Raw genomic sequence first — 16,694 nt, forward strand, 5'->3', positions numbered from 1 at the left:
TTTCAGATTGAAACATTTTCTTTGAAAAGTATGTTTTTCTGTCATTTAAAGTAGTGTTGGCACACATCACCTTTTCACACAACCATTCTGAATCTTTATTGTAAAATGAAGTCACCATATTGGGGAGGGAGGGGAAGGAAAGGAATAGCTCTACTATTAGTGCATTATTAAATTTTTGATCAATGAGAACATTAAATGTCAAAAAAGAAGATAAAAGAGAGGGTGGAAACCCAGACTTTTCTTTTATATCATCTAATTTTTCTAACAATTCTAGAAAATACATGCTCAAAGTTCATTTTTAGAAAAGACATACATTTAAATCTTGAAAAATTATTGTACTTGTGATTAAATCTAGATGATAAGTTAACGTATTTACCTCATTTTATCAGAAAGATTGCCTCAGTATCAAGAATTGCTCGTTCTTGACTGATGCAGTATTTCATTATGGCATGGAAACAACTCATCAAAAATAGATTTGGGGAATGGGTTGGAGTTCAGTTGCCAACAGCTGACACCTTAATGATGGGTTTCCAGTTCAAGAATTGTCCATTCCCCTTGAGGGGACGAACAGTCTTCAGATGAAAAGCTTGCCACTGTAATGCTTGCTGAGGAGTCGTCAAGGGGAGACATGAGTTCAGTCCACCTACTGAATGTGTCAACTTGTGAGGTACCCTGAGGATTCGAACCATCTCGTGCCAGAAACAGTGTCTGATTGATAAGACATTGTGCTAAGTTAAGGTCTTCAGGAACAGAGTTTTTGAAATCTATATTTGAGTCCTGCACAGATAACAATTGCCTGAGTAGAGTCCAGTCCTGTTCTGCAAACTGTTGATCTTCAAAATCCATCTCTAGAACTGCTGTTTCTGAATCCATCCTCTGCTCAATTGCTTCTCCAACATCCATCTCATATATTGGAGAAAGGGTTTTTGAAGGCCGATGTTCATACATGCAGGTTTGTGCCATTGTGTCATAATCATCTATGTCTCCTGAAATAATTCACAATACTGTACAATGTAAAAATTGTAGATGATCCTCCCCTCAGGGCTGTGTAGAGCAAAATTTAATTTATTCAGGAAGGACAATTCAATCAGGTTATAAAAGGGGGGATGGAGGGTTATACAAAATTGACAAAATTTGAGGCATTTATTTCCTATATAAAAAACAAAGTATGATTTATAAATTAAGTTAAAGCAGCAATCACCACTGGTAATTAACAATAACCTCCATAATTAAGTTTCTGATACAGAAAATGACAATGTAAATATACACTTAATGCACATGAAATTTCTTATTTACTACATAAATTAAATTTAGACCAGGAGGTGCATAGAGGGAATTAATAGAGAATGATTACTGATTGGTGACTTAAGCTATGTCAGCTTAGAAGAGAATTAAAACCAAAATTGTTTATCCACAGGCTTATTTCTACACTGCACATGCAAGGGCAGCTGCAGGCAAGGGCAAGCAAACTTAAAAAAAATTGTACACCTTGTAATGTCTTCTTGTTCTGTGGTCTGGCTGAACATAGATCATCATCAGTGTTTCATTACTCTTGAATACACAATAGTTGTAGTCAACACTATTGTATATTTTTGATGGGATAAACAGACTGAATTGTTGGTATAAAGAAGACAAAACACAAAACTAGACAAATATTCATCTAGCTACATGAAACAATTAGAACTTTTTTGTATATAAACATCAGTTCTAAGTATAATCTCTCTTTTAGGAAATAAGCTTTTACTGGTAAAATTTAGAATTTTAGACATCTCATAAGCTCTAAAGCAGAGTTCAAACCTACTCCCACTGTGTATATGGCAAATATTCAGTTATATTCAGTGGGAGAATGATCCAAATTTGTATATAATATATAAATAAATAAATTACAACAATAATGCATATAGCTGTTCAGGTAAACAGTTCAGTGCGCTTTAGTTAAGGTTATTACTTTACTTATTGCACATCCCATTCAGACATACTATATGATGTCAAGCAGACAAAACAAATACTAAGATTCCATCAAAAGTTGATGCTGTCAATGTTAGATTGGATCAAAAATAACGGAAGTACAGAGAACTACATCCAATCTTTCTTTTAGCATGACATAAAATCTCTTTTCTTGTAGTCAAGTTTCTCATTGAACAGCAGGGTATTGACGGATATTTCAAACAGACAAGCATTCTCTACCCAAATGAAATACTTAAAAATATTTAAATATAGTTTCAGCCAAAATTACTTCAGTTCAGGATTCAATCCCAGACAAATTGCCAAAGCTTTCCCTATTAATTTGGTTTTGAATGACTGAATGTTTCTATTTCTGTACATTACCTGGAAGTAAATCAGTATTAGCGCATTCAGCAGTTGCTGGTTGACTGTCTCTCACTTGATTTTCCTGAGTCAGCATCTGATTCTTACTGGCTTCTACAGGTTTTGCAGAGCTGCTCTTTTGCACATCAGAATTAGTTTCTCTCTGCTGAAGATCCAGATGACATGGTCTTTCTTGAGATTTTGCATCATTGTCTAAGTACTTATTGCACTGGTTAAATTCACTAGCCACCTCATCCTTCATATTTACTTGCTGGTTTTCTCCTGCATGTGGAGTACCTGCTGAATATACTTTCTCTGGGCAATTCTGTTCAGTCATTGAAGCACCTTGATTTTCCTTTCCTGGGATTTCAGTACCGTGAAGATGTAGGAGAGAACTTCCACTTTTATCTGATCTATTATCTCCATCCTGTTTACCATCCAGGAATCCTTCTTCAGTTTCGAAGGAGTATCTTGAGTAAAATGTCTTTCCATGGTGCTCTTGAGAAACACTCTCAAATACTTCTGAAGGAGTAAGAGAATCTATTGAGTGCTGACGTGATGTGTGAGTTTCCACTTTATCATCAGCTCCCAATTCTTCACATTCATCTACTGAAAGTAAAACAGATCGTTTGAAATTTTTAGTTTTAGAAAACTCCTGACTTACAGTATCATTTTCTGTTGCATCCTCAAAAGCTAAATTATCAATTCCTTGAAACTGTTGAGTAGGAACATTTAATGGGGGAAACTTTTCTGCAATGTTCTCTCCTTCAGATCTGTCATCTTCTGTTTCATCGGCAGAAGAAGAAACTTGGTCTGCTTCCTGAGTAAACTGCACATTACCAAAAGTAGAACTTTTGCTTTCTCTGGTAGTGGTCCGTGAACTCTCTTGATGGGACCAAATTTCAGGTCTTTTTCTTGGTATATCATCATCACTTGTTGAATTAACACGGAAGAGATCAGAACCCTCTTTTTTCATTTTCACTTCTATTCTTAGGCTGCTATCATAAATTTTTAATTCCTCAGGTGTACTTGTGTCACTGCTGCTTCTTCCAAGAAAATCATGACATAACATAGTACTGCATTTAGAAATCCCTCTTTCATTGGATCCCTCATCATCCTGAGAGCCTCCGGCATCATAATCTTCTGATCTTGGTTTTATATCATCAGAGGATGTGGTTGCACTGCCAGTATCTGATTCAGGACTTTCTTTTGGATCTACAGCACCAGTACTCCAGTGGTCCACAAAGGGAATTTCTGCATTTTCATGGTTTTCTGGCATTTCCATAGGCTCTATAAGCTCTGTGTAATTAGGTGAATATTTTTCTGTTATTTGTTCTGTGGAACACTCTGAAGCATCGTCTGCATCTGTTGCAGCTGATTTATATTCAGTCAAGGCTGATGTATCACAGAGTTCATCAACTGTAAGATATCCCTCTACGTGAATCTGAGGAGATGTCTCATCCTCTTTATTGGTTACTTGGGAAAAGCTTGACAAAGCATTTTCACCATAGTTAAGAGCTGTTTCAGAGTTTATTGTATCACTCTGTTCATTACAGATTTTTGTTGCTTTTGAATCTTTCACCAGTTCTCCTAGAACAATAATAGCCTTTTGATTGGTTTCCTTGGAAAAGTCTGAATATCCATCGTTGGAAGGCTGTGCATGACAGTGAAATTCAGCTGTATTATTATCTTTCTCTGGATCTTCAGTCTTTTTAATTCCAGTCTGATCTCCACAGATCTGTCTTGTTTCCATGTCATTTTGTAGTGAAACATTCAGTTTAGGAATAGTTTCTTCTGCAATTTGAGGAGAAGCAGATTCGGATTGTATTTCGTTTTGCACAGTTTCAAAAGAATCTGGTAATTTTTGTTTATTGGATTGACAGGACTCCAGCAATTTATTGTCACTGCTGCTTTTCATGGCAGGTTTTAAAGATTTGTTTGCAGAATAGCATTCATTATTTTCATGAAGCTGACCAGCCACAGCATCAGCAATGTTTTTCTCAAGTTTCTGTCCCGAACCTCTGTGCTCAGAGGTGTGCACATTCTTCTGGACAACAGGAGAATCACTCCTTGAGTGCTTTTGGGCAGAGGACTGAGATTTTAATACAGTTGTTTTTTGTTTTGGGTCTTTACTATTTGTAATCTCAGCAGTCTTTGATGGACCTGGAGTCTTAGGTGTTATTTTTGAAGTGGCTTTTGTTACAGGTGTTTGTGATTGTTTAATGCTCTTCTTCTTAGCTGAAGGGTGTTTTTCTGGGAGTGTTGTCTGAACCAGGTGTTGTAACACATTTTTTTCTTCATTATGTTTTGGAGACATTCCTGATTTCAGTGAATTTGGTGATTCCCCCTGAAGTCCTAACAAACAGTAAAAAAGACTATAAAGGTTGTATGTGCCAGTCACAGTATATTAACCAATTTTATGTTAGTGTTTGTTTATGTTAAGAAGCAAGTTACTCAACTTTTAATGTAACTAAAGGATTTAAGGCTTGTTAAAGAATTAAGATTTAAAATAACAAATAGTAGATAAAAATATTATCTTGCACATTTTAAAGCAGTTTGTAGAATATACATACAGGAAACACTTCAGTCTGTAACTGCAGTAGTCATCCCTGGAGTAGAAAGCAGCAGCTGTCTAATAATGCATACAAACACTACACAGCAGCTTAGCAAAGGAAGTGATGAGTACTGTGTTCAATTTATATTGTAGAGGAAATGAGCAGAGTCAGGAAATAATTACATTAGTTATAATGTGATTAGAATACCAGAGTTAATGTCCCTGCTCAGGCAGAAAATACTGCAAGATCTTTAATGATCACAAATTGACAGAACCTGTGTCTTCTATATCACAGTGCATTTAAGATAATATAACTTGAATATTGGAGCTCCATCCTTAATGCAATGTATCCTTCTAAAGCAGTGTTTCCACTCTGTTTTCTACAGTGCCATTTCCTACCCTGCTATCAGTAGTTGTTGAAATCAGGTATTTGTTTGGGAGCCAGTATCAATCACTCTATTGCAAGGGGAAATGGGAAAACACCAAAGTAGGGAGGCATAAAGCAGTCTGCAGCCCAGATCTTTGAGGCTTATCACAAATGCTCAACCTACAGAGTTTCTGTTGAGCTCAGTCATGGTTCTAAATGCAGAAGTGCAGGGCATCAGCAAATGGAAGACTCTGCAATGCAGATTAAACAAGCACAAGCACTGACTGGTAGTGAAGACAGTCTTTTAAGTATTTTGAGGTTGACACATTAATTTGCATTTTACAGTTTAGGACTGTCATCAAAAGTGAAATATGGAAAAAACCCAGAATTCTCCAGAAGATATTTTCCAAATAGTTGTGCTAAAAACCAAACAAATCTCAAAGCTTTGCATAATAGTGACAGATCATTTAACTGCTGTATGAAACTTTACCTTGGTTCTTGGGAGAATTGGTAGATGTGTTTTGAGTCTTTTGCTGTGCTGCAGAATTTGTACTCACATTCCCTTTTTTCTTTAGACCAGCTTGTGCATTTTGCTCATTACACCCTTTTCCTGTTGTTTTTTTGGTCAGACTGCAAAGAAATCATTAAATCCATTACTTCCAGGCTTAGATCTAGCAATGTTTAATTATATTTAAACAAGAAATATATGTTATAATGTGCACACATATATAAACATTGAAAATGCAACCTAAAATGGAAACTTTGTGAATATAAAAATTGAATATATATCTAGATTTTTAATTTATATACAAACATGTATATATTATGACCTATTTCACAATTTCACTTCAGCTGTCTCCTGTCCAGCTTAATCCGAACTATCCCAAATGGTACATTTACAACACCTTGTGTAGTTATTGACTGTTCCAGTATGTAGCATTCTGAATGACCTATAACAATTTAAAAATCATTAGCATGCAACAGTCCAAGGCAAAAGCCAAACCAATTTTATCTTTACAGCACTGTTGCCAATAGCTAATTCAAATAGTTTTGCAAATAACATCCTACAGACAACCATTCTCAGAGTAAAAAGAACATCTAATGATAGGTTTAATAGTTCACCTGAAACCTTCTTTCCCAAATTCACACACTCATGTACACATGTATAAAGCAGCATATTGCTTTGTAACATACCTGCTTGTTGTCACATTAGCCTCAATCTCAGTCTTTTTTTTTTTGGTGGTGACTCCATTTGATATCTTCACAGATGCCTTTGTTTTCACTACTGTAAAAGTAAATTCAGAGTTAATTGCAGGGGGAAATGCATTGCATATTAGGACTGAAAAAATCTAATATATGAGGATCAGTAATTGAGAAGATGATACATGCTAAAGTTGTAAAATGTTTACTGTTTTCGATGGCTATTAATTGACCATAAAGTCAGTTTATACTCACTTACAGGGGAAGAATGTAACTTACAATTTATAGTAGATTGTTTTCAAGCTTCCCTGGCTGGTTTTCAGTGTAGACCAGCCTGAGACCAATCAGAAGAGAACACGAAAGAAAGAATTATAAAAAATTACCGCTCTGTTTTTTCCCTTCCTCTACCAATTTATCCTCTTTGGGTTCCTCTGTCTGTTCACCCGCAGTCTGGATATCAATGTTTGAATTTGCTGACTTGCTGGAAGTTGCTGCCATAGTCACCAAGGAGGGAGATTCCTTCCCTGAGGTTTTTTTCAATGGCTTTGTTTTGTTCTGCATGCTTGAGGTTACTGTCAGCACTTTAGGTCTGGCACCTGCAATTTTTCCTTCATGATTCTTTAGTCCTTTGCTGCTTCCTGAATTTTTTTGTCCACTTGCAGATGATGTCTTTTCTATATCTTGCTTGGTAAGCATGGTTTCAGCCTTCAGATTTCCATTATTTTCTATTTTTGTCTTTATAACAGCTCTAGCCTTTGGCAAAGCAGCTTTTTCCCCAGGCTTGGAATCCTTAGTAATCTTGGAAACTAATTTTTTGCCATCTTTCCCCTTTACATCCTCATGCTTTGAAGTCTTATTAACAGTGTTTCTATTGGTGGATGCATGTCCAGATGCTCCTAATCCATCAGATTTCATTTTATCCTGATTAGTGGAAGAATCTCCCCAGCAATCTTTCTTGTTGTGTTCTGCCTGGGAAGTATTCCTTGTACCAACAGATGTAGTAGTAGCTTTATTTAGCTAGGGAAAAAAAATGGCATCAGAAAAATCCCCAAACAAAACATTTGTAATACCAAACTATCCATAATCTGTAATTTCTGAAACACATCTACTTTTAAAGTAGTACATGAATCTAAAGCAACAAGATTCAACATAGAAATAAATTTATATATATGTGTGTATACACACACACACACACACACACATTTTAGCTCAATTTGCTGGCTTTCAAGAATATGAAAGTATGCTCTGTGTAGAGGAGACAGAAATACCTGAATATCACTTTTACTTTGGAGAAATTACTGTAATATTTACTTCTTTATATTATTAGTGTCTGTTTAAGTAAGAAAAAATTTTTGAGTTATATGTGCATATTTTCCAAAAAGGAACAAGGACTATGCATTATTGTAACCATAAAGCCAACAATTATTTTACAACACATGATGTTTTTAACCATTACCAACAGCAATGCCAGTATTGATTCTTTCAGGTAAAGAGGAACTCAAACACGGAGAATTAAGTGCATGAAAAGGAATCTTTGTGACACCAGTGTCATTGCAATGTATGCAAGACTGCCAAATCATGTGAAACCCATACTGGCTTTTCACCAATTAATAATGTGGTTTTGAGTGTGAGTTTCAATAGAAGAGTTGTTGAGGGCACTAACAAATATTTTTCAGAGCATGGAGTGTAACAGACTCAGTGTTGTGGTGGCTTGTAATAATAGCAGAGATTCATTAGCTCAGTAGCAAACCATTTGGTCTGGGAAGCAGATGAGTTTCATTATGTAGCAAGAGAGGAATGTGAGGTGCTGAACACAAATTCCTGCCTTTTATTTGAGCTTATCTGTTTGAAAATGTTGCAGAACACAGTCTGAGTCCTAAGACGTTTCCAGTAATCAACATTACTGATCCTGCAGAAACAGTTTACAAGAAAATACAGATTTTTCAAAAGCAAGTTCTATTAAGCAATATGGAAAATAAGTATTAATTAAAAAAAACTATGAAAATAGTTTTGTTTGCAATTCTCTGAATGTTTTAAATGCTTGGATATAAACCCTTACCTGAGAACTGGTGAATACAGGTTTCTTGCCAAGTCTACGGTCATCACCCTTGTCAAATGCAGCTGTAAAAGGAACAAGCAGTTTCTTCACTGTTTGGCAGGAAAGAAGGGGGACAGAAATCACGCCAGCCTACTCAGTTACACCATGTGAAATCAGAAAGCACTTCTTTGGGTCCTGATTTACTTTAGAAAGGCTAATTTTGGTGACATGGCAAATGTTAAGTGGAAATACATGGTTTTATGTTTGGAACAAAAATGTGGGATCTGTAATGACATCACATGGCCATAAGCAAGTTACTTAACTCTTTGTTTCCCCATGTCCATAGCAAGACTTTTGTTTATCCAAGCTCAGTTCATTTAAAGCTAGCAGTGCACTCAGACCTTTGAAAGTGTACACAATTTACAAAAAGATACCTTCAAATTTAGAATAATAACAGCTTTTAAGTGTATTGTTAATTATAAGGTATTTATTTATGCTATATAAATAAAATATTAATTACATTAAAGTAAATTGTATTAGTTTTCAAAATTGGCAAAGTCAAAATACCTAAATGTACACACTAAGGTCACAGTGCCTCTTTAGATAGCATGCAGCATAATGTCATGAGAATTATCCCTGTGATTGTCATGTGGAGTTTTCAGGCAGTGAATGCCTTTTTTTTTAAATCTGATGTACTCTGTACTTTGTTTTCAACAAAGCTTTTAAATCAATTGCACTTGTAGAATACAAAAGGGATAGTTAAAGACACTGCACAGGCCCAGAATCGATAGGTTTCATTTATGTCTGTATTCATATTTCAGATAGAAAAAAAAGGTTTTGCAAAAAATATATAAAAAATTTAGGCATTCAGTGCCTCCAATTCTGAGGTACTATACATGGAAACATTTTTTTTATATATAATACAAAAATTCTACCGAATTCTTACTAAAGATACTAAAAATAATTTTTATATAGGTCTCTAAAAATCACACAAAAGGTATGCTGAAAATGGCACCCCAGGGATCTAATCCTTTTTCTAGCAGTGACTCTGCATATTAATACATACCAATATATTAAGACAAAATCCTTATAAACTTGTGCCTAAGAAAACACAAGACAGGTTGTAAATTAAAAAAACCCACAATATAATCTCCCTTATTTTGGCATTTTTCCTCCTCTGTTCTAGCCTTCTAAATCTATACAGGCTAAATTTCTAGGAGAAAAGCCACCACCAGAAATCTTTCAGATGAAAGTTGATCTAAGTTATTCTAGGCATATTTCACCTGAGGATTAAAATTTGTCTACCAATACTGTACGATTGCTTTGCCTGTAATTAAAACCAGATAATTCATGCAAATATTTCAGTCTTTTCATATATAAAATGTATGCAACTTCAGTCAGAATTTAACCTAAAAGAAAACAAAACAATTTTTGGCAAGATAATATTTTGGAAAATTAAGACACACCTTGATTTTAAGTATTTTTTTTCTACTGAAAGCACTAGTGTAAAGTAGCCAAAACATCATTCACAATAGAGACACGATCATCTTAAAAGTAAACCACCCCAAATCAGAACAATCCACCCTTTTTTTAAAGCCAGCTCCTCTGCTTCTGAAGGATTTTATAATCAAGAAGAAATCCTATCCCTGTTTTACAGAGTAGTATGAGATATTATTTGACTGCATCTCCAAATCATCCTTATAAAGACTGTCACTGCATCTTTCAGCATGTAATTGTAGAAGAAAATTTTCATCTTCTAGGCATAAACATTTTTATTATATCATTGCTACTAATATCTTTAATAGAGAGGACATAAAAATGTTTATGTCTCCTTGGAATCAAAAGTGATTTGAATTCAGAGAAGTATTTAACATTCTTTTCTTTTACAACACTGTACTGTCAAAGCAAATACTAAACCATAACCTGAACTCCATCATCAGTTCCACATCCTCTGAATCTTCGTGTACTTCAAAACAAAGGAGCATTCAGAACAAAAACTCCTTTTTGTTGGAAGTGCTGTCTGTTAACACGTTGAGAGCACACCATGCAGCTCCTTGGGGGCTCTCTGCAGCAGCACACACAGGATCACAATGCCAGTCAGCCAGGAGCCCAGCTATCTGCATTTGCTCACAGTGCACAGGATGAGCATTATGCAAGAGACGAGCAATATTTATACAGCATGGAGAAAAAGATAAAGGGCAGAAACGGAATTCATGGAACAGATAATCTGCTTTGTGCAAATTTAATTCATCCACAGCTCTTATCTCCTTAAAAATGAGGCAGATCAGGTTTTTAATCCTACTGCAGTGTTTTTAGTAATTCAGAGTAGCTGTAAATAAGAATAGAATCCATCTACATGATGGTGGGGGTGGGAGGGTTTCTATCATATATACTCCTAAAAAGAAAAGCAGGGAAGACTCTTCACAGAAAATGACTTACTGATTCCCATGTTTGAAACTAGCTAAGCATGCCATCATGCTTCTATTCTAAAACACCACTTCAAAACACAAAGAAGCAGAAATTTTGCTTTAATTTGTATCAGGCTCCAAAATTCCATCTGCATTATATCCACTAAAAAGACTGCTAAGAATTCTAATGCCGTTCAATGCCAGACATACCTGCTTGTATTTTCTGTTGATGGTCTGGCCTCATCAGCTTCCAGCCTTCTGTGTGACGAACAGCATAAAAAGACTGAACCAGGAAGACCCAGAGCTTATCACGCAGCGCCTGGATCTTGCACGTAAAACCCTGTGTTCAAGTAACAAATCAGCAGCTGGCGAGGGGCAGATTGTCATAGCAACCAGTCATTATTCCTTTCAGAATCTACTTACTCCCTAAGCTAGATCAATGATGTCATCACTTATATTTTATAACGGTCTGGTAGATGGAGATGCTGGTTTTGAAGGATTATTGCCCACCACAGAGATTTTTTTCTATAGTTTAAAAGCTACAAATTACAACGCTGGTAAACATTACATTGCTCTCGTTGCTCTTTTTTTCCCTTTTCTTTTCTGCTTTTTTTTTTTTAAATTTATTTTAAATGAACCCCATAATAGCTCTTCACTGTCAGCTGTGTCACAACAAGGTCAAATACTCCAGGGAAAAATAATGTATTTGATTAAATTTTCATTGCTTTGACCAAGTAAATCTGTAATAGCACCAGATTGTAGTAATTAATTTTTCATTTATTTTTTATTCTTTGTCATACTATTTATGAATTGTTCCCAGCATTAGTCAACCACAGCTTAAACATCATTATTTAGCTTGTGTGAATATACATGGTATGTTACGCACATGGAGGCTGACACTTCCAAATCCAAAAAACACACACTGAATTAAGTGGCAGTCCTTGCTTTAGAGGACAGTTTCAAACATAAGCAAATGTACCTGTGACCTTCACAAAAAGCGGGGGAAATATTTAGGGAGAAAGAGAATAAGCTCTCTACCCCTTTTAAGTTTTAGGTAATGCAGCATTTTGTTAAGTTTTTCTCTTATCACAAATTTAAAGTGATAATAAAGACCAATAGGGCAGTGCAACCCACAGGACTTACATTTTTGGTAAAACACAGGAATTTTTTGATTGCCAGGATGGAATTTCTCTTTAAAGTAAACAAATGCCTATATTTTCTGTACTTCCAAAAGGACCTTGGATTTACGCAGATGCTTTCCTGTATGACGCCAGTTGCATGACTGAGCCATCTGAGCTCACACCACATCATCTGATTTAAGCCATGACATCAAACTATACCAGAATAGTTTTTCTACAAACACTGCACATTGAAGAACCTACCATCTCCTTCACATCTGCAGAGTCCAACAACATATCCACTGCTACAAGAAGAAAGCAGCTATTTTCATTATTAACGCTTTTTTCAATTGCGCTGAAAATTAGTTCTAGAAGATCAGGTTCACTGCTCATTGCCTGTGCCTGAGGAAACAACAAAAGGCAGTGCTTTAAAACAAAAGCATGTACTTTGTATGCGAAAACATTACCCAGCAGAGAGGATCTGCTATCAAGCTGTGCAGGAGGTATTCCAAAGCTGAGCATCTTCTTTTGTATCCATTCCATAACCCCACCCCTTCTCCAGGCCTCTAAGAAATTATCCTGAGGCCTCCCTCATTAACAGAGATTTTAGAACCAAGCACACTGTAATGAATTTACAGCCCCATGCAGCTCTGGATCCAAAGGCAAATTGTTTTAACATTTCCCTCTTTATTTTTTTCACTCCTCTGTACATATTAAAAAAATGTATTTCACAGGAGAAATGAACTGGCTGGATGACTAGGTAAGTTCACATCAGAACTTGAAGCATTGCCACATTGGTACAACTCACAACACAAATCAGTAGAATTTGAGTACACTCCTACACAAAATCTTACAAATCTCTGCTGTTATTCTAGGGGTCTGAAAGCTTTTGCAAAACCAGTATCTATACTTTTAGCAACATGGAAACTGTACCACTGAATCAACTGGAACTTTAGCTTAACTGAAGCACATAACCTGAATGAAGTATTATGCAAGTATTTACATGCTTTAAAACAACCTGAAAAAACTCACCTCCCCAAAAATCTTAGCACTGCCCATGTTTGGTTTTGTTTTTTTTTCTTTTCCCCCCCCCATAGAATTGTACTTCAAAGCAAAAAGTTGAAACCATTTTGGTAATTTAGCAGGCTGAACTTCCCAACTGTGAAATAATTCAATTTATTTGGAAGCATATAAAAACTTGAGGGCACTTTTTACCTGCAACAAAACAGAGAAGCCTTCATTTTGTACTACTTGTAGGAAGTTTGCAACAATGAAGGTTACACATTCCTCATGGAGCCGTGATGCCAAGGCCACAGCTGCCTCTGTCCATTTCACTCGGGGAAGGCTATTGATCAGCCGGTCACTCTCCATCAAACGGGAAGCAGCATTCTTGTGGCTCTTGAAACAGAAACAGAAATTAGCCTGTTGCCAAGCAATTACCTAAAGAACTGCTGATTGTAAAATAGCATCTGTTCAGTTACTGAGCTTTTATACAGGGATCCAATCATGTCATTATGTCCCCTAATTAAATAAATTTTGGTGTTTATAATTCTTAATATTATTTGTGCCTTTGAAACTAAAGCAGAACAAGAAATCTGAAGTTAGGTAATAGTTTTCAATAGCTTTTGTTGTATTTTTTCAACTGCATCATTAGATACTGCAGTCCTGAAGAAAATAAGGCAAACGTCAGCTGGAAAAGCTGAGTAGAGAACAAGATCATAGGTCACTGAAAGATGTAATAAGTTCTTGAATAAAACTGCTAAGTTGAGGTTTTAGGTGAGTGTGGATGGCCCAGCATTCAGGATAAAGAGAAAACTTTTCTGTAATTATGAATCCTTTTGCTTTATTTAAAGAAGTCAGACAACAAATATTTGTCTTCCCAGATGGAGTTTTAACTGAACTTACTCTCTTTGTTGTCTAAAGTTTCTCAGTGAAAAGTAACTATTGTTTCTAGTTACATTTCAAACATGCAAACAAATTTGAGAGTATTTATTATCTTGGTCTGTGTCTGGTTCTTTCATGCATTGCATCAACACAGTACCTGAGGGCAACTTCTTCTGGCTAACACGTCACTTGAAAAGAACTTGGAATTTATGGTTATCCACATTAGAATCGCCTGAAAGCTCTATTCAATGTGAACTAGCAGGACACTGATAAATTATGCATTAACACTTGAAAAAGCAACATTTCAGATAAATATTTGACACAAAAACCCCTACTGCAAATTCAGATCACAATCACATTTGTCCTGTGCGAGTTAGAAAGGAGTACCTTCTTTGTGCATATTAATAGTTAAAAGATAAAATCTGACCATGCATTGTTAAAATATATTTTAAAAATTATTTTAGTCATCTCTGGTCAAACTCAGTTTGCTTCTCTGTAGATCATAAATATGCTTATGGTTTGATTTTGCTCCCACAGGACTCAATTACAAGCTTTTTGAATTGTCTCAAATTCAACCCCTGCTTACAAGGCAATAAGCATTTACTCCCATTAGACACTTTCAGTGAAATATAAAATGCCTTCATTGACTTCTAATTAAATCAGCACTTTGTAGAAGTGGTTCTAACTGAATTTTACTTCTTTTATTATACTTTTTTCCTAACCATTTTAAAGTAGAGTCCACTTTAATTATCTAAAACCCCAGTAATTTTTTTGCATGAAATTGAGACATCAGGGATAGGCACACATAAAGCACCTGGACAGTGCTTTAAATGGCACTCACATTTTACTATTTCTGTGTTCATCATTGTGGTTTCCTGGGGATTTTCCCACCAACAGTCTCCTTTTCTTTGCACCTTTTTTGTCCTTTAAAGGGCTGTCACATTAACTAGATTTTGCACTTGCAGCATCAGTAAATGAAAGGATCAGCAGAATTATATTGTTTAACTGGGTGTAACTGTTAAGTTTTACAGCAGAGAACTCTAGCAGCAGAGAAAAAGGACTGTAAATCATACAGTAGCCCCTGCAAAATTAATGTCAGACCTTTTCTTCTTCATCCCTCAAGCAGGCTTAAAGCATTTTTGTAGATTGTGAAAAACTCCCCTGGGAATTCCGCAAGTTTTTGGAATGAGTGTCTTAACCACTGAAATGAATGTTCACCAGAAGCATTCTCTGGGCAAAAGAGGCTTGTGCTTTATTGTTTAATTTTGTAACTCCAGGTTGTTTCAAGACTTCAATCCATAAAATACCAGTGAATCGTGCAAAGACACACCAACAGAAATTTTAAATCATTAGCATGGGAACTAAAAAAAACCCATGTCAGCACAAAGTGCAAAAACCTTCCAGAGAAGCTGGGTACACAACAGGGGCAGTACCAAGTACCACAATGCCATGACTGTTCTGCAAATGCTGGCAAGGATTTCAACATGGATTTCAACACAAACTGTAACCACACCATCTTTATGTACTAGAATAAGGGGAAGGAAGGCCCGAACATTTACATTTCAACTGTCCAAATTTGTTGCACAAGGGGCTAGAGAACCTAGAACTATGTCTACATGTGTTCATAGCTACAGTACACACCTGAGGTAGTTTGGAGTTGGAAGTGGAAGCTGTTCTATGAACAGCTGTAGATCAGAATGAACTGATCTAGATCTGAAAATGTTACTTCTCATATTTTATACAATGTATGATACACATTACTGTGTATTTATTCTAGGAATAGCTCAGTATCATGATATAATCCAGTGGCAAAACACCCAGCATCTTAAGATACTAGATGTACTCTTGAGGGATTAGAGCTGCCATCTTTGTTCTGTTAGATTTATGCATTGTGGTAGAACTGTTCAGGTTTTATAACTGTGGATGTTCTCAAGCTTCTCTTGGTCACAGAATCACAGCTGAGCTGGAAGGTGTCCTCAGGGATCATCGAGTCCAACTCCTGGCCCTGCACAGCACCATCCCCAGGAGTCACACCCTGTGCCTGAGAGCATTGTCCAAACACTTCTTGAACTCTGCTAAGCTGGTGCTGTGACCACTGCCCTGAGGAGCTGTTCCAGTGCCCAAACACCCTCTGGGGGAAGAACCTTTACCAACTATCCAACCTAAAGGCACATAGCCCTGAAATCTGTCCTTTTTCATACTTTCACCTGAATATGCAGTTGCAGCTGCCACCCCTAGCTGACCTGCTGGCCTCAGCACTTTGAGTACTTGATCACAGAAGTCCTCAAAAAAACAGTCCCAAGAAGGCTTCGTAGTCCTTTCAGCAAGGGGTAGTTCTTGGCCAGAACCAAGAGTTGGACTCTTGAACCAGTGCTATGTTTGGCAGTGTGAATGGCCACACCAGAGCTATTTAGTTTGGGTAACACAGTAACAGAGATGGGGACAGGGACTTCAGCATGATACATGAGATGTCACACATTTAGTTGTTGGTTGTGTGCTAGAACCAAAATCATGCTGTGAATGTTACCTGAGCTAGTTAGATTACATTTTGTCTGTGACAATCCACATTAGAACTGTACACATAAACAGTCATGGTTGGCAGCAGCTCTAGATATTTACCTTTATTTCTACATACTTTTCATATATGTGATACAATTCAGTGTATTTACAACCAAACTTCTGTTAACAGGTCTAGTTCAAATCAGTTATCTTAAGTCAGCTCTGAGCATAGTTTTATACAGAAATACAATTAGAAAATATTTAAATTTAGGCAGGTCTGAATTGGAACAATGTAAGTAAGTGCCACAAAAAAATGAAA

The 16,694-nt window shown here is 36.2% G+C and overlaps 1 protein-coding gene across 1 annotated transcript in view; it reads right to left on the reverse strand.

The window, feature by feature from the left end:
• Positions 1–16,694, reverse strand: part of BTBD8 (BTB domain containing 8) — a 32,965-nt gene continuing 16,271 nt past the window's right edge. The window contains 9 exon segments of the mRNA XM_079313817.1: positions 1–986; positions 2,329–4,662; positions 5,719–5,858; positions 6,423–6,513; positions 6,812–7,445; positions 8,488–8,549; positions 11,085–11,214; positions 12,257–12,394; positions 13,208–13,390. Coding sequence (XP_079169943.1) covers positions 517–986; positions 2,329–4,662; positions 5,719–5,858; positions 6,423–6,513; positions 6,812–7,445; positions 8,488–8,549; positions 11,085–11,214; positions 12,257–12,394; positions 13,208–13,390 — 4,182 coding nt within the window. The 3' untranslated portion in view covers positions 1–516.

Source organism: Erithacus rubecula, assembly GCF_903797595.1.
Source record: "Erithacus rubecula genome assembly, chromosome: 10".
NCBI classification, from domain to species: Eukaryota; Metazoa; Chordata; class Aves; order Passeriformes; family Muscicapidae; genus Erithacus; species Erithacus rubecula.